This window comes from Carassius gibelio, chromosome B5, assembly GCF_023724105.1.
Source record: "Carassius gibelio isolate Cgi1373 ecotype wild population from Czech Republic chromosome B5, carGib1.2-hapl.c, whole genome shotgun sequence".
NCBI lineage: Eukaryota > Metazoa > Chordata > Actinopteri > Cypriniformes > Cyprinidae > Carassius > Carassius gibelio.
The window spans coordinates 19,176,944-19,202,687 of record NC_068400.1 but is presented as its reverse complement, the minus strand read 5'-3'; the positions used below and the strand labels follow the sequence as shown (position 1 = coordinate 19,202,687).

General features: G+C 40.0%; 1 protein-coding gene across 1 annotated transcript; it reads right to left on the bottom strand.

Moving 5' to 3' along the window:
* Positions 1-8,413: 8,413 nt before the first annotated feature.
* Positions 8,414-25,493, bottom strand: LOC127958868 (anaphase-promoting complex subunit 2). The gene is made up of 15 exons (XM_052557901.1): positions 25,447-25,493; positions 25,217-25,321; positions 24,818-25,073; positions 23,903-24,218; positions 23,124-23,256; positions 13,719-13,920; positions 13,509-13,628; positions 13,308-13,425; positions 12,141-12,319; positions 11,701-11,842; positions 10,972-11,047; positions 10,661-10,864; positions 9,838-9,970; positions 8,861-9,102; positions 8,414-8,750 (listed from the first exon to the last, which is right to left on the bottom strand). The coding sequence occupies exons 2-15, from the start codon at positions 25,280-25,282 to the stop codon at positions 8,538-8,540; spliced, it is 2,400 nt and encodes a 799-aa protein (XP_052413861.1). The 5' UTR covers positions 25,283-25,321; positions 25,447-25,493; the 3' UTR covers positions 8,414-8,537.
* Between the last annotated feature and the right edge of the window lie 251 nt (positions 25,494-25,744).

The window sequence follows — 25,744 nt, the reverse complement described above, 5'->3', positions numbered from 1 at the left end:
TACCTTTGACTGTACAAACTCAAAACTATTTTGTTTTTTTCTGGGATTTAGCAATCCTGTGAATCACTAAACTAATATTTAGTTGTATGACCACAGTTTTTTAAAACTGCTTGACATCTGTGTGGCATGGAGTCAACCAACTTGTGGCACCTCTCAGCTGTTATTCCACTCCATGATTCTTTAACAACATTCCACAATTCATTCACATTTCTTGGTTTTGCTTCAGAAACAGCATTTTTGATATCACCCCACAAGTTCTCAATTGGATTAAGGTCTGGAGATTGGGCTGGCCACTCCATAACATTAATTTTGTTGGTTTGGAACCAAGACTTTGCCCGTTTACTAGTGTGTTTTGGGTCATTGTCTTGTTGAAACAACCATTTCAAGGGCATGTCCTCTTCAGCATAGGGCAACATGACCTCTTCAAGTATTTTAACATATGCAAACTGATCCATGATCCCTGGTATGCGATAAATAGGCCCAACACCATAGTAGGAGAAACATGCCCATATCATGATGCTTGCACCTCCATGCTTCACTGTCTTCACTGTGTACTGTGGCTTGAATTCAGAGTTTGGGGGTCGTCTCACAAACTGCCTGTGGCCCTTGGACCCAAAAAGAACAATTTTACTCTCATCAGTTCACAAAATGTTCCTCCATTTCTCTTTAGGCCAGTTGATGTGTTCTTTGGCAAATTGTAACCTCTTCTGCACATGCCTTTTTTTTAACAGAGGGACTTTGCGGGGGATTCTTGAAAATAGATTAGCTTCACACAGACGTCTTCTAACTGTCACAGTACTTACAGGTAACTCCAGACTGTCTTTGATCATCCTGGAGGTGATCATTGGCTGAGCCTTTGCCATTCTGGTTATTCTTCTATCCATTTTGATGGTTGTCTTCCGTTTTCTTCCACGTCTCTCTGGTTTTGCTCTCCATTTTAAGGCATTGGAGATCATTTTAGCTGAACAGCCTATCATTTTTTGCACCTCTTTATAGGTTTTCCCCTCTCTAATCAACTTTTTAATCAAAGTACGCTGTTCTTCTGAACAATGTCTTGAACGACCCATTTTCCTCAGCTTTCAAATGCATGTTCAACAAGTGTTGGCTTCATCCTTAAATAGGGGCCACCTGATTCACACCTGTTTCTTCACAAAATTGATGACCTCAGTGATTGAATGCCACACTGCTATTTTTTTGAACACACCCCTTTCAACTAATTCAACTAATTGCCCAATTGCACAGCCTTAAGAGCGTGCATATCATGAATGCTGGGTCTCATTTGTTTTCTGAGAATCTACTGAACCTACTGGTAACTTGTTTGCCACGTAGCAATAAAAAAATATACGAAAAACCTTGATTATTCTGGTTAGTCACATTGTACTGCTATTATTTTGAACAATACTGTATATAATGGTAATGGATTTTTTTTAGATTTTCAGAAGATAAATATATGAAAATTATAAAGCCTGAGACACAAAATGTTGAAACAAAACACTTTTGTTTTGCATTTTTTTTTGTGCTTACGGTAGGCTACAACACTACCCACCTTCACTATTATATTGAATTTAATGAAGTTAGAGGCTGTATATTGGCACTCAGGTTTATACTCTGCATTACAATATACTACATTGTGTATGCGGCTCATGTTATTTATACACTACAGTTGTTGGGAACATGTTGGTACCATTATATTTGTACATATGTGAGTGTGACAATTTATCTTTTATTGTATCAAATGGTGATGGCGAAGAAGTAACAATTTGCAACAAAAAGAGATTGAAATCCATCTTGTAAAGTAAACTGTGGAATCGCAATTTAATAAGCCGCTAAAAGAGGTCAGACAAATTCATTGGGAGGACAATTACCACCACACACAAAATCTCAAAAATAATAAACTACACTTTTAAAAAAAATCACTAGTTACTAGTCACTAGTCAGAAGTCAACATTCATGGAGGGATTAGACACTTCATATAATTGTTTTTTAAAGAATTAAAACAGCACCTCTGTGATCCAGAATCAACAAAAACTCCACTGAGCTCCAAAGAGATGGAAACTGCAGCATGTTTGCCATGAATCCACTTTCATCCAAGGTCAACCCAGATGCATAACCTGGTGTCAAGAGCGCAAACTTGGACATTAAGCAGTGGAAAAAGCAGTGTGGTCTGATGAGTCAGCTCTCATCCTATTTCATGCATTGGGTGAAAGTCAAAAGAGGCCTTTGGTTCACATGCTGATCATCCACTACTGCCCCTAGAATCACCAGATTAAAATATTTGAACCTTTGGGGCAACTTCTGGAGCAGAGTCCAGAAAAGATCTCAACCTTTTTCCACAGAGACCTCAGGGTCCATTTAAAACAGTGGTTCTCAGCTGTATTTACACTGAACATCAAGTGGTGACCCAATGCAATACCAAACATTCATGCTGCTCTCATTACAGGGGTCATATGATGCAATTTAAATTTTTTCCTTTCTCTTTGGAGCTTTACAAGCTCTTGGTGCATAAAGAAGATCTGTAAAGTTGCAAAGACTGAAGTATCAAATCTAAAGAGATATTCTTTATCAAAGTTAACACTCTGCCATGACCCCTAAAACGGCTTGTTCAAACACGCCCCCACATGTCTATGTCACTATTTGGAAATATTTGCATAATGCCGCCAAATGTTCACACAAAGATAGAAGGCGTGGTTTCAGTAACTGCAATTAGTGTTGAAGTAGCCATTCCAAGAAGATGATTTGTGTATATAGGCAAAAGCAAAAGCACTTTATTTGGCCTTCCGGAAGTAAATGCATTTTTAGGAATCATTAAGATTACTTACAACAGAACAGAAAGCATTTTATGGAACTACATCTGAAAAAACGTGGTCCTCTTATATTCAGGGTCTATACTTTGACATGTCAGTAATAGAACCACAACAATAGGTGGCGCCAAATATGCGTAAAACGAGTGTGCCATGAAATACGTAATGTAATATATGTGTTGTAAAGTTTGCGAGTGAAAACAAAAGAAAAATAAAACCTTACAGCGGCATGAATCAAACTTCCTCTGTGATTTTTGTAGTGATTTTTAAACATATGACAGTACCCAGTTTTGAAGACTATAATAAGATTTCACTTCTAATGTCAATATTTGATTGGTAGGCTACTATGAGATGAATAAACAAAATTTGGTATGTCTATAAGTGTACATTTTTAAATGTGATTGTTGGTACAACTTTACCAGTATTTATCATACTTTCAAAAAAAAAAAATTCCTAAGTAAAACGGGTATGAAGAAAACAAAGGTATGAAGGTAATTTAATGCCAAAAAGATTTGCATACGCAGGGTAACTGTTTTGGAATAAGAAATAATGATTTGCAGCATAAACTTTATAAGTTGTCTACTAGACTCCCATGTGTTCATACTTAATTGTGCGTTGGTGTTAACATTATTGGATTGGTTTGACTTTACATTGAAATTTCATAATATCATATATTCTGATTACACCATTGAGCTGATGTTAAACATTAGTCAAAATGATGTTATGTGACAATTCTCAGCACTTGCGTATCAGAGTAAATATACTTTATATACTTTGTAAAACCTTTTAACTAAACCAATAAAGCTAAATAAATCTGAATTTGTCGGGGGTTTTTTTTCACACCATGTCTCTGTTTACGGTATTTGACACTCAATTGTATAATCTGAAATCTTGGTATTGATTCTGATTACTTGCATGATTCAACTGTTCGAGCTATTATAGGAAGCAAGTATGAGCATCAAAATGCTTTCTTTGTGTCCAGATTTGACTAACGCAAAAATGTACAATTCAAATATAAATGTAAAAAAAAATATGCTTTAATGATGTCTAAATATATATCCAAATTAAAGTAACTAATGTGGGAATCCACACAGCCATGTTTATGTTTATATGTTTATATATAGAGCTAAACAGCCATCTAGTGGTTACACAATGGAATTACAGATGATAAATGGTGATTAAGTTCCCAATAAGCTATAGATAATACAAACCCGATTCCAAAAAAGTTGGGACACTGTACAAATTGAGAATAAAAACAGAATGCAATGATGTGGAAGTTTAAAATTTCAATATTTTATTCAGAATACAACATAGATGACACATCAAATGTTTAAACTGAGAAAATGTATAATTTTAAGGGAAAAATAAGTTGATTTTAAATTTCATGCCATCAACACTTCTCAAAAACCACTGTGTGACATCCCCTCTTCTTTTTATAACAGTCTGCAAACAATCTGGGGACTGAGAAGACAAGTTCCTCAAGTTTAGGAATAGGAATGTTGTCCCATTCTTGTCTAATATAGGGTTCTAGTTGCTCAAATGTCTTAGGTCTTCTTTGTCGCATCTTCCTCTTTATGATGCACCAAATGTTTTCTATGGGTGAAAGATCTGGACTGCAGGCTGGCCATTTCAGTACCCGGATCCTTCTTCTACTGTTAATTAGGTTTATGGACTGTATTGCTTGGTTCTGACTTAGTTGGGATCATCACGGGGCATCGGTAAGAATGCACAAAAGTCCAAAGTCCAATCACAGTTTTAATAGAAGGATCAAGCCATCAACATACTCAGGGTATTGCATGAACATTAAGGTTGTGTGAGTGTGGTTTCTATAATAAAACAGAAATATAAATAATCAGTTTACAGTAATAACTGATATACATTTTACTCAAAATAATAGATGCGTGAGGATACATGACTATAAAATGTAACAATTGACTATAAATAGACACGTGACTATCGTCTTATAACCATATCACAATCCAGTGTAATCTTCACAATCCACATAAATATGGCTTAATAACATCTGTAAATTATAGAGACTAAATTAAACATATGGAGAAATATGAGTCGTTATGATTATTCACGTTATGATTATTCACATATACAGCGTGCATCGGAACACACGTGCAAAGATAATGCACACAGTCTACCGCTAACATTAGCCTCACGGCAATCCAAAAACACTCAACGTCTGAACGTTTCAACCCATAATACAACAAATAGCAATATAACAAGATTAAAGACAGTATGAGTGGAAATTAAACTTACTTTCAAAGTTACGCACACTCATCTATGGCTTGAATACACGCGAGCCCTCCACAGCCTTCAAGCGAAACATAAGTTGCGTCAGACTCTGGGGGCGGGACTAAGTTGCGACTGTCAATCATTCACAACGCACCAATAAGAATTAACCTAGAGCCTTTTCAACATCTACGCAGCAATGATGTTGTAATTGATGCAGTATGTGGTCTGGCATTGTCATGTTGGAAAATGCAAGGTCTTCCCTGAAAGAGACGACGTATGGATGGGAGCATATGTTGTTCTAGAACTTGGATATACCTTTCAGCATTAATGGTGCCTTTCCAGATGTGTAAGCTGCCCATGCCACACGCACTCTTGCAACCCCATACCATCAGAGATGCAAGCTTCTGAACTGAGCGCTAATAACAACTTGGGTTGTCCTTGTACTCTTTAGTCCGGATGAGATGGCGTCCCAGTTTTCCAAAAAGAACTTCAAATTTTGATTCGTCTGACCAAAGAACAGTTTTCCACTTTGCCACAATCCACTCTAAATGAGCTTTATCCCAGAGAAAACGCCTGCACCTCTGGATCAGGTTTAGACATTCTTTTTTGATCTATAGAGTTTTAGCTGGCAACGGTGAATGACACGGTGGATTGTGTTCACTGACAATGTTTTCTTGAAGTGTTCCTGAGCCCATGTTTTGATTTCCATTACGGTAGCATTCCTGTATCTGATGCAATGCCGTCTAAGAGCCCGAAGATCACGGGCATCTAGTATGGTTTTCTGGCCTTGACCCTTACGCACAGAGATTGTTTCAGATTCTCTGAATCTTTGGATGATATTATGCACAGTAGATGATGATAGCTTCAAACTCTTTGCAATTTTCTCTGAAAAACTCCTTTCTGATATTGCTCCACTATTTTCCGCCGCAGCATAGGGGAAACTGGTGATCCTCTGCCCATCTTGACTTCTGAGAGACACTGCCACTCCGAGAGGCTCTTTTTATACCCAATCATGTTGCCAATTGACCTAATAAGTTGCAAATTTGTCCTCCAGCTGTTCCTTATATGTACATGTACATTGAACTTTTCCGGCCTCTTATTGCTACCTGTCCCAAATTTTTTGGAATGTATAGCTCTCATGAAATCCAAAATGAGCCAATATTTGGCATGACATTTCAAAATGTCTAACTTTCAACATTTGATAAGTTATTTATATTCTATTGTGAATAAAATATAAGATTATGAGATTTGTAAATTATTCCATTTACTCACAATTTGTACAGTGTCTCAACTTTTTTGGAATCGGGTTTGTAAATATTTTTGTAATATTTAGTCAAATCCCCTTAAATTACAACATTTTAAAGTAAAAAAAAAAAAATATATATATATATATAAATATAATACTTATAGAGAGAGAGAGAACAATCCGGAACTAATTGAAGATTAATGTTTTGGCATATGATGTGTTTATTGAACCAATCGGATAAGAGTAAATGGAGGGTACAGTAAGTGAAAGCCTAATTTGATTGGCTACAAGAAGGTGGTGCTTAACTCAGTTAGTGAGAGAATTATGCTAAAATTGTAAGCGCAGGGAAAAGAAAGATGGAGCAGTTTATTTCGGGAACTTTTTTTGTATTATTGTGAAGCTGTGGGCTGTAAATAGCCTAGTTCCTTCAAAAGTAGAAAAATATGCTATAATAAGTTTTGAGATTCTATGCTACTTTAGTGATAAATCACAGGACAGCGCTGACAACTAGTTTCTGTATTCCTCTGAGCGCACAATCTCCACAGCTACCATTTATATGAGTGTTCGTGCAACAATGCAGCTGCTCGATATAATAATACACATCCAATAATCTAATCACTTGAATGTCATAAAACATATAACATAAAACAAATACAACTGACAAACTTTAGTGAACACGCAAGGCTCATGCTAGTGCTGGCCGGTTTGAACAAAAATTTGTATCACAGTTTTTTTTCTAAATTATGCCGGTTTCCTTTGCTTAAAAGTACAACATTGTAAAGGGTCCATCTGAAACAGTGTCGCACGGCACAGCATAACGTTCATTCCGAACACTGAGTAATTAAATACATCGGTACATAAAAAATTTATATCGTAACAAAAATATACACCAGTTTTCGGTATGAACCGGTATACCGCCCAGGACTAGCTAACGCTCGTGCACCATCACTATGCGTTGAACCGGCATTCACCTCTGTGTTCTGCTTGGACTGGGCAGAGTCATGGGGCTACACACGCGGTAGTATGCTTTTAAGAGGGAAGTATAAAAAATAAATAAATAAAACAATAACTGACATGGGAAAAATACGTCGGTTAGAGGTTCTGATTTTCAATTTCGATAACTTTTCGATTAATCATCCAGCCTTTTCAGTAGTGTTAACTGTTACAAAAGATTACAAATTGTTAGAAAATAAGTTATTTTTACCTTTTTATTCATTAAAGAATCCTGAAAAAAGTGTTAAAGCAATAAAATAAAATATTAAGCAATACAACGGTTTTCAACACATATTTTAGAATAATAGCTGATGAAACTTGCATCACAGAAAAAAAAAAATTGAAATTGAAATAACATTTCACAATATTATAATGATAATATCAGTAATCACAATATCTCAAATTTTTTATAAAATTCCTTGATGGAGGACTACACATATACAAAATTTTACCTTTAATTCAAATTATGTTGATCATTTTTAATCACAAATTATGTAGACATATAGTGCTGTGAATATGCATTTGCCCTAATTCTGATTTCTTTTGTTTTTCTGTATATCTCAAACTACATTGTTTCAGAAATGAGAACTAAATTAATATAAAGCAATGGCAACCTAATCAAACAAAAAATACAATTTTAAATGACAATTTTAATAATTGAAGCAAAAATGATCTAATACCACCTGGGCCTGTGTGAAAATGTATTTGCTCCTGTATTTACAAATTCCATAGGAAGCTATATTCATTATGGGGTTCATCTAGACTAGAATCAAAAAATCAGGTCTGATTTCTGTCAACCTTGTTTAATTAAATCAGTGTTTAAATAGAAAATTTCAACAGCGTGAAGTTGGTTAAAATGTCTTACCTGGTAACACACTATGCCAAAGGTGAAAGAAATTTCAGAAATGATGAGGAAAGAGCTGACTGAAATACATTCTGGAAAGGGTTCTCAAATGCGGCTGGATTGTGCAGCAGGACAATAATCTGAAGCGGATGAGTAAATTCTATGAATGGCTCCAAAAAAGCAAAAGTGAAGTTTTGGAGTAGCCTAGTCAAAGTCATGACTTGAACCCAACTGAAACACTGTGGCAGGATCTTAAGTTCATAAACCCTCCTATTTTTCCAAAGATTTGATTACAAAATGTGTCTTTTTATTATTTTGCACAATATACAAACCAGGATAATTTTGTGTTTTGGGACAGAAGTTATAAGATATTTAATTGTTTTTCTGATCTCCACTCTATGGTTTCTGACTACTGGGTGGTCTTGGGCAGCCTGTAGACACCAGTGGACACTATAAGCTGGTGTGCCCTGACTTTCTTCTGTAGGAAAGCCTGCAGGTCATTCACATCCATCTCAGTGACCCCAGATCCGGCGGCTACAAACATTCGCAGCATGGAGTGGATCCTCTCCAAAGTCATGCTCTCCAGGTTAGTCAACATGGCCTGAATGTAGGCCCAGAACAGCTGAGAAATAAGGAAAAACAGTTTAGGATTGTTTTAGCATTACATGGCAAATAAAGGTCCTGAACAGTGTTACATTATTGCATTATGATAAAAGTATGTGTATAAATCACCTGCAGTTTCTCTTCTTTCTGCTCGGACTGTGTTGCGGTGTTGGAGTCTCCCTCCTCATCACTGTCAATGAGCATCACACTTCTGTCGGATCTCTCTCTGCAAGAGCTTGTTTCCTGCACAGTATATCGACCTCCGCCTTCCTCCCGCAGCACACCCTGCTGCTGCCACAGTGCCAACTTCCTGCGCACCATCTCTTGTGGCACACCTAGGACACTACTCAGCTCCTCCAATGTCCATGTGCCTAATGAAGGAAAGCAAATAGTAATGGGACTTCAAGCCAACAAATAATCAAGACTGTGGCATTCGCACACTAGGTAGTGCACATGCTCATAATGCATAAGACTGCTGCAGGTATATTTTTAGTTCAAAACCTGGAAAGTTAGTGTTACAAAGTTCTGTGGTTAATACAATTATTAAGTATTTTCATGTTTTATTCTACTACATAAAATACACCAGTAATAACGTTATTAACAAGTGAAACTAAATGGAACTCAAATAAGAAAAACAGTCTACCCAGTTTTTGTGTTTCTAATCAAAGTTTTGCAAACTTTTTTTTACCTCAAGTTTTCAGGGCAAATGTTTTTGAAACATGGTTGTAAGCATTGTGATGGTGATATTGAACCTGATTGTATTTAGGCTTCAAAACTTAGGTTATGTTAATATGTGAAGATTATGACAATGAACAAAATGTGTAAGAATCATCAAATTTTGTTGGTCACAGAGGTTATTTTACCAATGAAAAAACCCTATTAGGTTTTCTGTTGAGGGAACCAGGGATTGGCTTAATTTGATTTGAGTCTGGTCCGTGCCTGATCCCATTCCCATTGATTTCTTCCAAATAGTTCCATTTTGCATGAAGTATTAAAATCCTAGCAGTCTCATTAAGGCATCTAAAGTCAGAGTGTATTGACTGTATTGTTGTTAAACAACAATACAGTCAATAAAAAAAATATTTTGGTGAATGAATTCTTCACACCTTTGTCCTGGAAGTGTAAAATGATTGCAGCATGAATGGGAGTCACTGTGAGGTTTGTGATGGTTCTGTCCTCCAGCTCCACATCCAGTGTAACAGAACCCAGATGAGGCTTCCACCTCAGAGTCCTCATGGCCTGCAAAATATTAAAAAGAAAAGAGAGAAAAAAACGATTCAGTATTTTGGTCACACTTTGGGGGGGGGGCTATAAGCATGCATATTATTAACATATTGGCTGTTAGTTAGTTCTTATAAAGCACATATTCTGCATGACCATATTGTGCAGACTGCATCCCTAATCTTACCTTGTACCTAAACTTAACAACTACCGGTAGCACTTTTTCCTGTTCCTCATGTACATACTATGTACTTATTATAGTAATTACAATAACTATGTAATAACTAGGTACTAACCCTGAACCTACCCTAAACCTAACCCTACCCCATGTAGTTACCTTGTGTTACCAGAACTTTCTAAGATAAATACACTGTAAGTAGACTATAAGTACATGTTAGTACACATACTGTAAAATAAAGTGCAACCCAACTACCTTACTAAATATTAACAAGCAGCAAATTAGGAATTTGAGGCAAAAGTCGTAGTTAATGATTTGTTAATATTAAGAATTGGACTTTCAAATGAAGTGTGACCAGCATTTTCAGCAAAACACTGGAATAAAGTAAAATCATCAATGGCATGATTTGGAAATCATAAAGAACTGAAGAACCTAAACAAACTCTTGTCACTGCCTTGGGTAACTTGATGTTGAACATAGTATCTGGGTCTTACCACAAAACCAGTTGAGAACCAATGGACTGGGTGTACCTTGAGTTTTTCAAAGCGGTGTGTGTAGTCCTCCATGGCTTGAGAGACGACCGCAGGCAGTTCCATCTTCTCCTCCTTCAGCTGGGGCCAGAACTCAGATGAGATGATCATGGAAGACAGCGGTAATGTAGACTGTTCCTCTATAGGAAGACGACTCTCTTCCTCACGAATATTAGCGTTGATCCGCCGAGAGTCTGCTACATCCTGCAGAGAAAGACAGACACATTCAATAATATAAATAGCTAACGTTATGGAAGTAAATCCATTTGAGGTCACATGATAACAGGATGACTGATAACTAAGAGGCATACCTTTAACATCACCTCACAGTAATGCATGTGGGACTCGCCAAACCTCAGTTTCAGCAGCTCTACATTGCGAATCTCTCTATAAAACCAAATACAGAGGGAATTAAATCAAACAAGTTTTTGACATATTAAAAACCTAGTAAACAAACAGGACAACTCATTCTCTTTTGCTTTAGAATGTCTTTAATCTTTTGATATAGATCATTATAACATAAAATAATAATTTTTTCTTAATATTTAAAAAAAAGTAGTGTATAAAAAGAGAGCCTATCAACAGGCCACTGAATTTTCAAAAACTAAAACATGAGTGGTCTTTACTCAATGATTTTAAAATATTATTTGAAACATATAATGTCATTTATTTTACTTTTATTTGTATTCATAATATTTATTTATTGTATTTTCCCTATTTTTAGACTGCAATGTTGTAAATTCTAAATAAATTTGATCGCAGTCAATGTAAAGCAAAGTAAAGAAGCTGCTACTGAAGGACGGAGCAGTTCAGACTATTTGGACTGCAACAACTAACCAGCAGGCAATGAGCAAGCATTTATAATATTTCAGTCAATACAAAGGGTGTTCACAAGTCTTAAAGCTACAGCAGCAAAACAATGTGAGAGGATGATATGACTGCTTTAAACCAAATCAAAGTTAATAAGATGATTCAAGAGTATTAAGCGAAGGATTATAGAGGGAAAAAGTATATATGTTCATGTGTGCAAGGTGGATTACTTGGCTGTGCTGTAGTTGAGCTGGTGCAGAAGTCGGTCAGCCAGTACAGTCTTATACTCATTAATGAAGATCTCTTTACTTCCATAAATGCTGACCAGCAGACTGATGATGTCAGAAGAGCGCCGTTTAGAGCCAGTTTTATCTACAAGAGAGAAAGACAGTGAGAGAGCTGAAATTTTGATTACCTGTTAGGAATTTCTGCAGACTGCATTGACTTGTATGTATTATACACGTATGCGAATGGCTGGTAAATTTGACAGATATATCCCACCAGAAATACCTTAAACTGCATTTAACATTATTTTCATTTAGCATTATTAATATTAATTATATTTTATAAATACCGTTATCCAGCAAAGAATCCTGAATAAATTGTCAACAATTCCTCAAAATAATATAAAAAGTAAAAAAATAAAAAACTGCTGGCAGTTAACACTAACCTGTGAGAGCATCAGTTGGATCTGGGGTCCAGTCTTCTGGATCACTCCCCTCATCTTCACTATCCTGTGTTTCCAGGGTAACAGGGTCAGCTCGTGAGAGCTCATTGGCTAGATCAGTACAACCCTCTGCATCACCCGTCAGACTGCCCACTATTTGACGCACAGTGTCCTCACGCGTTCTGTAATTTCCGACATTACAACAAAGAATTAAAGTGATAGTTCAGCCCAAAATCTAAATTATGTCATTAATAACTCACCCTCATGTCGTTCCAAACCAGTAAGACCTCCATTTATCTTTGGAACACAGTTTAAGACATTTCAGATTTAGTCAGAGAGCTCTCAGTCCCTTCATTGAAACTGTGTGTAAGAAAAAGGTAAGAAAAACATAATCAAAGTAGTCCATGTGATATCAGAGGGTCAGTTAGAATATTCTGAAGCATCGGAAATACATTTTGGTCCAAAAATAGCAAAAACTACGACTTTATTAAGCATTGTCTTCTCTTCCGTGTCTGTTGTGAGAAAGTTCAAAACAAAGCAGTTTGTCATATCCGGTTCGCGAACGAATCATTTGATGTAACCGGATCTTTTTGAACCAGTTCACCAAATCGAACTGAATTGTTTTAAACGGTTCACGTCTCCAATACGCATTAAACCACAAATTACTTAAGCTGTTAACTTTTTTAATGTGGCTGACACTCATTCTGAGTTAAAACAAACCAAAATCCCGGAGTAATTCATTTACTCAAACAGTACACTGACTGAACTGCTGTGAAGAGAGAAGTGAAGATGAACACCGAGCCGAGCCAGATAATGACTCGTTCACGAGTCAAGAACCGGTTGCATCGGTTTTTGGATCACCAGTAGTTCTTTTGGACAGTTAGATTCAATAAACGGGTTTATTTGTATCGAAATGTATTTTCGATGCTTCAAAATATTCTAACTGACTCTCTGATGTCACATGGACTACTGTGATGATGTTTTTCTTACCTTTCTGGATATGGACAGTATACCGTACACACAGTTTCAATGGAGGGACTGAGAGCTCTTTGACTAAATCTAAAATATCTTAAACTGTGATTTTTGGGTGAATTATCCCTTTAATTACTTCAGTTATGGAACTAGTTTACAAACAAGCACAGCTATCTTGATACATGCAGCCCCACTGACCTGAGATATCTGCGAATGGGTTGGCAGGCCACTTGCAATATCACCATAGAGGGGTCCAGCTCTCTTAGAGCTTTGATGGCAGAGATGTATACAGTGATAATGTCAGATGTGTGCACTCCTGAAGTGGGAAACAAAAACATGATGAAAGTCAAAACATTTTCACACATGGGTATGAAAATAGCAGTGTCCTGAATCACTGACCAGGATGCAGAAGTCGTGTTTCAAAGGCTGATTTAAGGGAGGCAAGAAGCTGCTGTCTCTGATTGGTCCGTTCAAGACAGAACTTAAGATCCTCAATAGCAGGAATAGACTCTGGAAAATCTGCAACAATTAAGCAGAAATTAATTTCCCATGAAACAACCAAGATAAGATTACATGTAGTATGATACATTAATAGAGTTTCGTTCTCACCTCGTATGATACTGAAGAGCTCCTCGATTCTCATGTTTACATAGATACGGCAGAAGAACTGCTGCATGTGACAGTGCCAGCGCTGGAGGAGAGCATTGGTTGGCTGACCCCCTGTGCCTTCTGTAGGTGTGGCATCACTGCCTACCTCTTGCACCTTACTGGCAAACACCCTACTCAGCCATCCCAAAACCTGCCCCAACCACTGGAAGCACAGTGATTTATTAGTGTTATTTTAGATGAGAGTCCATCAATAAGACTAACCACAATTTCTTAATTAACACTATTTTAAATGGACACTTCAGGCTTGAATATTAAAATGTAAAAACCAAATCCACCATATGCTTGAAGCAAATTAGCTCAAAATCTTGCTTATGCTCACCAATGAAAACCAACAACTAAGACTATTTTAATTGGGTTAGTTCACCCCAGAATCTAAATTATGTCATTAATAACTCACCCTCATGTCGTTCCAAACCCGTGAGACCTCCGTTCATCTTCGGAACACAGTTTAAGATATTTTAGATTTAGTCAAAGAGTTCTCAGTCCCTCCATTGAAACGGTGTGTATGGTATACTGTCCATGTCCAGAAAGGTAAGAAAAACATCATCAAAGTAGTCCATGTGATAAAAGAGGGTCAGTTAGAATTTGTTGAAGCATCAAAAATACATGTTGGTCCAAAAATAGCAAAAACTACGACTTTATTCAGCATTGTCTTCTCTTCCGTGTCTGTTGTGAGAGAGTTCAAAACAAAGCAGTTTGTCATATCCGGTTCGCAAACGAATCATTCGATGTAACTGTATCTTTTTGAACCAGTTCACCAAATCGAACTGAATCGTTTGAAACGGTTCGCGTCTCCAATAAGCATAAATCCACAAATGACTTAAGCTGTTAACTTTTTTAATGTGGCTGACACTCCCTCTGAGTTCAAATAAACCAATATCCCGGAGTAATTAATTTACTCAGACAGTACACTGACTGAATTGCTGTGAAGAGTGAACTGAAGATGAACACCGAGCCGAGCCAGAAAACGAACAAAAGATTGACTTGTTCTCGAGTCAAGAACCATTTCTGTCAGGCGCGTCTGATTCGAGAACGGAGGAGCTGATGATACTGCGCTTGTGTTGTGTGATTCAGCGTGAAGCAGAATGACACACAGAGCATCTGAACAGAACTGGTTCTTTTGGTGAATGATTCTGAACTGATTCTGTGCTAATGTTATGAGCGCGGGTAAACCGAAGGCTTGAATCAAGGACAATCATCGCAAATGACATCCTTACGTCGAGCGCAAAAGAACAGGTGAACCGTTTTCTTCAACCGGTTTATTGAATCGAACTTTCCGAAAGAACTACTGGTGATCCAAAAACCGATGCAACCTGTTCTTGACTTGTGAACGAGTCAATCTTTTGTTCGTTATCTGGCTTGGCTCGGTGTACATCTTCAGTTCCCTTATCGAGTGGGTCTCTCGACATTACGTATGGGGAAATCCATTTCCTCTAAATTATGAAGTCTGATTGAAAAACTGTTTTGCTTGCAAATAGCTAAAAACCTCAGAATCTTTTTTCTTCACTTGAGTCTGGTTTCGCCGTGGATTCATGCATACAGAGCGGAAAATTGTGGAAAATGACCCCCTCTCGCATTCCGGTGATTTTTACTCTTAAAATGTCACTTTGCCACATGTGTGGTGGGCCCATTGATTTCCCGGACACACATGACCAGTGGGTGCTGTGCCTGAGTCGGGCTCACGCATAGGCGGCATTCGAAGGATCGGGATGTCTTTCCTGTGAGGAGCTTCCCATCGAGATCCTTCATGCAAGGCTGGCTGTTACCCGTAACGGTGGCCCTGTATCTCCTGCCTCTCCCCCGTCCGCTGCCATCGAGCTGTGAACCGGGAGACTGCAGAGAGCTCTGTTGACAGATTCTGTCGAGGTACTGGCATCGGCCCAAAGCCCACGCCATCCTCACGTGGAAGATCCCCTCTCATACTCTGAGGCCAGTTACCACCCTCCACTAGAAGCGTGGGAAATGGTCTAGTTTGGATATGACGAGGACGACGCCATGTCTACTAATGCCTCAGACCCGGGAGCATGGTCCGAGGCCCCTCCTGAAGCCGCCCCCGCCTCGCTGGATGCGGAGCTTACGGCAATCCTCGCGGTGGCAGATATGGAATTGGAGTGGACAGCCCCCAAGGAGCTGCCGTCTAAGAGATGGATGGACGGTTCCTTCCTCGGCACGGGCTGTCAGGCTGAAGCCCCACAGAGACCCGCGCCCTTTTTCTCTGAGGTCCACGAGGAACTCACCCGGTCATGGTGCTCCCCTTTCTCAGCCCAAGCCAATGCACAGGGGACCCAGCTGCTGAAGACAGTGGAAGGGGCGGAGAAATTAGGATACACGCGACCGCCTCCCGTCGAGGATGCTATCGCGGCCCACCTGGCGTCTTCTCCCGGCTGAAAAAATGCCTCTTTGCCTTCTAGGCCATGTCGAGCTACTGCTCACATCGCCGAGAAGGCATACAAATCGGATGGACATGCAGCATCTGCCCTCCACACGATGGCAATCCTACAGGTCAAACTCGGCTCCTGGGGTCCCTGGACGATTGAAGCCCGGACCCAGAGTGGATCAGGAAGCTGCGCACGGCGGCGGATCTCGCTCTCGCAGCGTCGAAGAAGGTCACACAGAGAATCGGCCGCAATATGAGCAGCCTTGTGGTCCTGCATTGCAATCTGTGACTGACGCTGTCCGGCATGCGCAATGCCGAAAAGAGGCAGTTTCTGGATGCGCCGGTGAGCCCCACCAGTCTTTTCGGTGTCGCGGTGGAATCTCTGTCTGAGAAATAGGCCGAAACGGTCTCATCCCCCCCCCCCCCCCCCCCCCCTGCAGCGAGGTCCAGGTCTTCTTCAGCGCAGCGCCCGGCGGGATATATCAGGCGCACGTTCCAGGGCGCAATAGAGCGCCGTGAGCCAGAGCCACCGTTCTGCCAGGGGCAAGCCCCGTTTTGGTACTAAACATGCCTCTAGCAGCAAAGGGCGCCCAGCTGGCAAGGGGGAAGAGAGCTAGGGATGTGTTCGTCGGACCCGCGCCGAAGAGGGCGTGTTCCCGCCCGGAGTTCGTCAACAATGTAAATGTTGTGAGAATGAAACCGCTGTGTTCTGTTTCAATAAACATGCATTACATGCCTCAGCAAATGAGCTTTCTTCCTCCCTCTACTATTACCTGCTACATAAGCAAAGCCTCTCCCCCGAGAGACGCTTCGCAAAGTGGAAGCTCGGGGAAACCCGAGGAGGTGACTATGTATGATCCCGTGCAAGAAGCCGCGGACGAGTCACCTGCCATTCATATAGCGGTCATATAGCGGTCCCCGGTGGCTGGTGCGCAGACCCTGTATTGAGTCATCTGAGCGCGTGGGCAAAGCTCCCGGCGGCATCTTATTGGGTGATCAACACGATAAAACGTGGCTATACGCTCCAGTTCACTCGCAAACCACCCTGCTTCGGTGGTGTGATTATGACAGAAGTATCAGAACAGAGCACCCCGCTGCTACGGGCAAAAATCTCCTCTCTCCTGGCCAAACAAGCAGCAGAGATAGTGCCCGAGGAACGAAGAAATTCCGTGTTCTTCAGCCGTTATTTTCTAGTTCCGAAAAAGGACTGAGGTACAGTATTGTTCAAAATAATAGCAGTACAATGTGACTAACCAGAATAATCAAGGTTTTTCGTATATTTTTTTATTGCTACGTGGCAAACAAGTTACCAGTAGGTTCAGTAGATTCTCAGAAAACAAATGAGACCCAGCATTCATGATATGCACGCTCTTAAGGCTGTGCAATTGGGCAATTAGTTGAATTAGTTGAAAGGGGTGTGTTCAAAAAAATAGCAGTGTGGCATTCAATCACTGAGGTCATCAATTTTGTGAAGAAACAGGTGTGAATCAGGTGGCCCCTATTTAAGGATGAAGCCAACACTTGTTGAACATGCATTTGAAAGCTGAGGAAAATGGGTCGTTCAAGACATTGTTCAGAAGAACAGCGTACTTTGATTAAAAAGTTGATTAGAGAGGGGAAAACCTATAAAGAGGTGCAAAAAATGATAGGCTGTTCAGCTAAAATGATCTCCAATGCCTTAAAATGGAGAGCAAAACCAGAGAGACGTGGAAGAAAACGGAAGACAACCATCAAAATGGATAGAAGAATAACCAGAATGGCAAAGGCTCAGCCAATGATCACCTCCAGGATGATCAAAGACAGTCTGGAGTTACCTGTAAGTACTGTGACAGTTAGAAGACGTCTGTGTGAAGCTAATCTATTTTCAAGAATCCCCCGCAAAGTCCCTCTGTTAAAAAAAAGGCATGTGCAGAAGAGGTTACAATTTGCCAAAGAACACATCAACTGGCCTAAAGAGAAATGGAGGAACATTTTGTGGACTGATGAGAGTAAAATTGTTCTTTTTGGGTCCAAGGGCCACAGGCAGTTTGTGAGACGACCCCCAAACTCTGAATTCAAGCCACAGTACACAGTGAAGACAGTGAAGCATGGAGGTGCAAGCATCATGATATGGGCATGTTTCTCCTACTATGGTGTTGGGCCTATTTATTGCATACCAGGGATCATGGATCAGTTTGCATATGTTAAAATACTTGAAGAGGTCATGTTGCCCTATGCTGAAGAGGACATGCCCTTGAAATGGTTGTTTCAACAAGACAATGACCCAAAACACACTAGTAAACGGGCAAAGTCTTGGTTCCAAACCAACAAAATTAATGTTATGGAGTGGCCAGCCCAATCTCCAGACCTTAATCCAATTGAGAACTTGTGGGGTGATATCAAAAATGCTGTTTCTGAAGCAAAACCAAGAAATGTGAATGAATTGTGGAATGTTGTTAAAGAATCATGGAGTGGAATAACAGCTGAGAGGTGCCACAAGTTGGTTGACTCCATGCCACACAGATGTCAAGCAGTTTTAAAAAACTGTGGTCATACAACTAAATATTAGTTTAGTGATTCACAGGATTGCTAAATCCCAGAAAAAAAAAATGTTTGTACAAAATAGTTTTGAGTTTGTACAGTCAAAGGTAGACACTGCTATTTTTTTGAACACACCCCTTTCAACTAATTGCCCAATTGCACAGCCTTAAGAGCGTGCATATCATGAATGCTGGGTCTTGTTTGTTTTCTGACAATCTACTGAAAATACTGGTAACTTGTTTGCCACGTAGCAATAAAAAATATACTAAAAACCTTGATTATTCTGGTTAGTCACATTGTACTGCTATTATTTTGAACAATACTGTATGCGCCCCATCTTAGACCTGAGATTACTGAACAAAGCGCTCGGGAAACGCACGTTCAAGATGATAACTGTGAAGCAGATCCTTGCGCACATTCAGCCCGATGATTACTTCATTGCAGTGGATCTAAAGGATGCATACTTCCACATCCAGATAGCCCCCCATCACAGGCGCTTCCTGCGTCTTGCATTTGAGGGTGTGGCGTACCAGTTCAAAGTGTTGCCGTTTGGGCTCGCTTTGGCTCCCCGTGTATTTACAATGTGCATGAATACAGCATTCGCTCCCCTGAAGCTCAGTGGAATGCGCATACTGAACTATCTCGAAGGTTAGTCATCGCACGGTCAAGAAGCGCTCTCGAGGAACACAAACACAGACTCCTCGCCCATTTGACAGGTTTGGGGCTGTCTGTGAACATTCAGAAGAGCACACTGCAGCCGCGCCAATATATCACATTCCTGGTTATGATACTGGACTCGCGCACTATGATCGCGAAGCTGTCAGAGCCGAGAATCCAGTCGATTCACAATACACTAGCCCTCTTCATTCAAGGCAGAGCTATCGCCTTAAGAACATTTCAGAGGTTGCTCGGTCTGATGGCGGCTGCAGCCTCCATCTGCAGACTGGGCTTGTTGCACATGAGACCGTTTCAACACTGGTTACACAGCCGAGTGAAGCTGCAGGCGTGGAGAGTGGGAACGGAACTCCTTATCATAACGTGTTCATGTTTGAGACTCTGGCGCCTTGGTTCGGCACGACCATATTCGAGCAGGGTGCTGCTACGGGCAGAGTGGTCAGATGTGTAGTGGTCACTACGGATGCATCACTATCAGGCTTGGGAGCCCTATGCGATGGCAGACCAGCTTTCGGTACGTGGCCAAGGGGTGGGGAGATGTGCTGGCATATAAACTGCTTGGAGATGGAAGCGGTTCATCTAGCGCTGCAGAGTTTCCTTCTGTTTGTGAAACACGGTCATGTTCTCATCAGAACGGATAACACGGCGGTGGTGGCGTACATCAATCGCCAGGGAGGTTTGCATTCGCGATCCCTGCAGGGATTAGCGAGACAGCTGCTGTTATGGACGGACAGGGTACTTCTGTCGATTCAAGCAGTGCACGTACCGGGCAGTTTGAATTGTGGAGCGAACATGCTGTCCAGGGACGGCATTGTACACGGAGAATGGAGGCTCCATCCGCAAAGATAAATATGATCTGGAATCTGTTTGGCAAAGCGGAGATCGACCTCTTTGCGTTGCAAGAGAACGCCCACTGGGGGGGACGTGCTGTCCAGCCACTGGCCCAAGGGATGGAAGTATGGTTTTCCCCCAGTCAAGTTAATGCCGCTGGTGCTGCAAAAGATAAGGGAGGAGAGATGTGCGTTGATCCTGGTAGCACCCAAATGGCCCAACCAGCCGTGGTTCCCGGAACTGGTGAACATATCGCGGCTTCCCCCGTGGCGGATCCCGCCGAGAAGGGACCTCTTATCCCAGGCGAGGGGCACCATATGGCACCCCAACCCAGAGCTTTGGGACCTGCATGTGTGGCAGATCAGCGTGGAGTAAATCAGCGAGTGCTGCAGACAATAGCAGAGGCTAGAGCCCCTTCGACGAGGTGTTTATACACTCTGAAGTGGAAAGTATTTGCTAACTGGTGTGTTGACAAAAATGAGGACCCCAGGAGTTGCGATATCTCCATTATTCTGACCTTCCTACAGGAACGTCTGGATGCTGGCAGTTCCCCATCTACAGTGAAAGTCTACGTGGCAGCTATCGCCGTTTTTCGTGACTTGCTAGACGGCCATTCAGTGGGGAGGCACCCCCTGATAACGAGCTTCTTCGGGGAGCTAGGCGGCTTGTCTGGGACCGGTCGTGCTTAGTGCGCTGTCCGACCCACCTTTTGAACCTGCTTATAGACCTGTGTGCTTATAGACAGAGTCAGTTATTTTAGTAATAGCAATGGTTGAGGTATTCATTCACTATCTAATGTGGCCCCTTTATTATGCCCGCATTGTAAGCCGGCAGTGTATTCCCAAGCACCAACATATTGCTGCATTTTCCCCATATCACACCAGTGTTGCTTATCTGGGTGCACGGGATTAGGATGGTGTAGGAGCTGATTTGGATATCTGCCAAGAGGGGTTTCAACCAGGTCCGGTACCCGACCTAGAGCTAACACGCTGTAAGAATTAGTGCTTATGCTCTTCTGTGGCTCGATGCGAGCTGGGCCGGACAGTATTTCCCACACGGCGGGGGTTTTATTGTTCCCCACACGTAATGTCGAGAGACCGACTCGATAAGGGAACGTCTCCGGTTACTCACGTAACCTTAGTTCCCTGAGAGGAGGGAACGAGACATTACGTAACCTGCCATGTGTAAAACCTTCCAGCCTCATAACTCTCGTTCAGTCGAAGATTCTGAGGTTTTTGGCGCCCGTCTTCTCCTATATTGATGTCTGTCAGCCAATCAGGTGAGGGCGAGGGTGCCATTGGCTATTTGCAAGCAAAAGAGTTATTCAATCAGATTTCATAATTTCGAGGAAATGGATTTCCCCATACGTAATGTCTCATTCCCTCCTCTCTGGGAACTAAGGTTACGTGAGTAACCAGAGACGTTCTCTCTTCACAGCAGTTCAGTCAGTATACTGTTTGAGTACATGAATTACTCCGGGATATTGGTTTGTTTTAATTCAGAGGGAGTGTTAGCCACATTAAAAAAGTTAACAGCTTAAGTCATTTGTGGATTAATGCTTATTGGAGACCGTTTCAAACGATTCAGTTCGATTTGATGATGTTTTTATTACCTTTCAGGACATGGACAGTATACCATACACACAGTTTCAATGGAAGAACTGAGAGCTCCCGGACTAAATCTAAAATATCTTAAACTGTGTTCCGAAGATGAACAGAGGTCTCACGGATTTGGAACGACATGAGGGTGAGTTATTAATGACATAATTTAGATTTTTGGGTGATCCCTTTAATCAATGTTATGATTTTGTCAGCTTTTTATTGTACAGTCCTGTTTTTTAGGCAAATATTATGTACTTGCAAAAGTTATTACAATGAGTAGATAATAACAACGTAATAACACTGATCCTAAAGTCCATTTACATTAAATTAGTTACTTTTGTATTTGTACTTGTTTTTGAAATTCTTGGTTAAGTACACTTCATATGAGCATAGTTTAAAATGAAGTGCAGCTGTTATTTTTAGGATTGACTGTTTCTTAACCAATCAACCATTTCAAATAGAAAAATTCTCACTAATTTGTACAGTGTATTAAAAAAATATATTATAATAATATATTATAAAATATATTATAAAAATATATTATCATCTTCTTATATCTAGTTCTCGTGACCCCCTGATCTGCACATTTTGTATGTCTCTCTTATCGCATCAGATGTTTGTTCTATTCGAATGAAAGTGCCCTGATGCCACAGGATATTCTGCCATGATTCCAGTTTGAAGCAAATGTATGTTCCATTCAAAAGTGCACTGAAGAGTTTAAAATGTATTTATTTACCGAGCTATATGATGTCACACTTGTCTGTGTGTGAAGACACTGTGCAGTGCAAATCTGTGAATAAATGTTCCAAAGTAAAGTAAACTTCAACAGGTTTCAGAGCACTTCTAATGAGCTGATAATCTGAATTAGGTGTGTTAACAAAGAGGGACATGCAAAATGTACAGAGCTGGGGGGTGCGAGGACTGGAATTGAGAACCGCTGATCTACCCCATATTTATGGGGTCTTTTACATACGACTGCTGCACAGACTTTGGGTTCAGGATCTGCTGAACACCCCCAAACCCATAATAAAAAACTTGAAGTGTTTTTACACGTGTAGAACTTTTCAAAAGATCAAATGTTAATGTAATGATATAAATTATCATTATTTAAAGCTGCCACACATCAGAATTTGCACACACTTCTAGTCGTTCTAGTTGGCAGAGGTTTTGTGCAGACAAATCAACCTAATTTAAAATCTACATGAATCAAGTTACACATTTCGGACTCTTAATGGAATTTTTACATAAATTTAAACCCTTGTGCATAATTTGAAGCATCAACATTCAAGATCATACCAAATTAAACATCTTCTGCTTTGTAACTGTTTGAAAAGTGTTTACATCATTGAAGTCTGTGAGAAAAGAGCTTTCGTATTCTCCCCTGCAGCGCTGCTCCATCCTCTTCTCTATCAGCTGGTGCAAGATGCTGGTCACGGCCTCTGAGCTCACACGCTCCAACAGCTGTAGTGTGGAGCTGAAATGAACATTATAAGATATTAGATAAGAAATCTTCATCAGACATTTATGAAGACATTATATATCCTAGCAATCCACCTCTCCAAGAAAGTACTTGATGTATTTGATATTCTTTAAATGTTACTGTTATGCAGTAATAGCTATGGATGCCTATGAATGTTAGCACACATATTAATGTTTTATTCTGTTGAGTATATAAGAATTTTGAAGTTAACTTTTTGAGTCCATTTCATTAGATAAAATATTGTAAATACTTCTCCATAAATAAAATCAATCCATATCACTATTGTCTGTTGTGATACTGATTAAGATGCAAAACAAAAATGTTTTGCACTGAGCACATTGCTTCTCCTGTTGTTGGACACAGAAAATGTATTTTAATGTGTAAAATGAAACATACTATATAAAATACTACTGGGAATACTGCATGCTTTTACAAAAAAAAAAAAATTGTAGTAAACTGTATGTACTGTATAATATGCTGCATGCTAGAATTCCATTTCAAAGACTTGCACAAATTAAATGATACAGACATTCAGCTCTCTTACACCACAGCAACATTATGCAAGTAGTGATTAAACAACAAAGGAAAGGGCAGCATCTGTAGTATTATCAGAATGGTACAGTATTTCTCTTCAACTCACAGTATGTGGCTGAGCCCTTGAAGCTGCTCTAGAGCTTCCTGACACCAACACAGGTGAGGGAGGACGGCACAGCCTGGGCACAAACCACCTTCATCATGGCCCTCCTCAGCCTCCACTGCTTCCCCGGCCTGACTCATGTGTACGGAGAATGTGCGGCTGTAAAACTCTAACACACGCTCTTGCAGCACAGGTGGAGGAGAGAACAGAAGAATGGCACGAATGACAGAGAAAGCTCTCTCTGTCAGACCACAGGCCCCTGGACCAGACAGACCTCCACGACCCTCATCCTGCCATGAGCCCAGTCTCTCAAGACCATCTTGAGAAATAAAAGAGATATTAACACAGTAGACTCAAGAAACACTGGACAAAAAAATCTGGTCACAATTTCCCCTTAAATCCAAAATAAAAATTATAAATAATACATTAAGACATCAGAACTTTTAGATTTCACATTATGGAACGTAAACATTTAAGGAAAAATATATCAGTGTCTAGGAAAAAAGCTTCAAAGTTTCAAAATACAACTTACTACAGAACTCCATTGACTTTACAAAAACAATAGCTCAACACCTGAAGGGTCAACTAAGGGGATTATTATTATTAATTATAAACATAAATATTATAAATTAATATATTAAAACAAGAGAGACAGAGAGAATTATGTTGGGCAGTTGAGAGCAACTATTCTACAACGTCTCGATTTTAGAGTTTCAACCAGCAACAAAAAGTACACTTTATATAGTTTACTGTAGTTTTATAGCTTTTCTAATAAAATTAAGTCAGCTATGTCACAACTGCAACAATAAACAAACTCTATACTTTTCTAACATCTGTTTTTCAAATACACATAGGCTGTTAATAAATGTAAATATATTTGAATAAAAACAGTTGCCAAACGAGTAGGGTGTGAAATACCAAGGAAAGGTTGCAGCTCTTGGAGAAGGTTTTGGAAGGCTTCTATTAAAGCCTTTGCCCTGTCTCTCTCCTGTGACTCCCCCTCTGGCTGCTTGAGCCCCGTCCAGAAGTCTGGTGCAACAGAAGTAGTCAAACGCACCTGCAGAGTCTCAAGCAGCCAACCTTCCACATACTGACCCAGTCCATGTACACCCAGCAGGGCCAAGGCTTCAGAGAGAACCTTATCAGTAGAAGCATTTGGTGGCACAGGAGACACCTAAGAGAATCATGATTGGGTTTCAACGTTTTCCAAAGGTACTTGCTTTGTTAATGAAGCTACAATTAGAAGCTGGATTTAGACCAGACGCGATTTCAGCAACCGTTTTTACCCAGTTACACCGTATTATATCTAACACTCACCAGTGCAGATGTCACTGTGTCCCAGGCTGCAGAAAGACCCTGCGGCATCGACTGGGCTTCGTTCATTCCTCTCTCAGGCTGTAGTGTAAACAATAGTCATATACCCTGGGATACAAGAATAATGTTTTGTCACGTTACCATGCGTATATTTTCATTTTACTCCATGACTGTGTAATCCAAAATCATATGATCAAAGCATTTAAATGATTCTCTTTAGACATAACACCTACAAATTACAGCGCTATTCTTCAAACGCTTGTCGCTCGCAGATGACGACACGCTGACGTTGTTTGTAGTAGTAGTAGTAGTAATAATAATAATAATAATAATAATAATAATAATAAATAGTAGTCTTATTATGTTGAATAAATAAAACATGTATAACAAATAAATAAATAAAACTATTAGTACTGGTAATGACAACAACAACAATAATAAAAAAATAATAAATAATCATACGTGCAGGTAGTGCGCAGGTATTTGGCTCTATTCGAGATTAATATTTAAATGTATCTGACTGTATTGTTT

Bases quoted from the DNA above. Each gene is read 5' to 3' on its own strand.
- LOC127958868 (XM_052557901.1), bottom strand. From the start codon at position 25,282: ATGAACGAAGCCCAGTCGATGCCGCAGGGTCTTTCTGCAGCCTGGGAC. The intron at 23,257-23,902 runs GTGAGTTGAAGA...TGTTCATTTCAG, and splicing joins CAAGGGCTCAGCCACATACT to CTCCACACTACAGCTGTTGG. The intron at 12,320-13,307 runs GTCAGTGGGGCT...CGGAAATTACAG, and splicing joins CCCATTCGCAGATATCTCAG to AACGCGTGAGGACACTGTGC.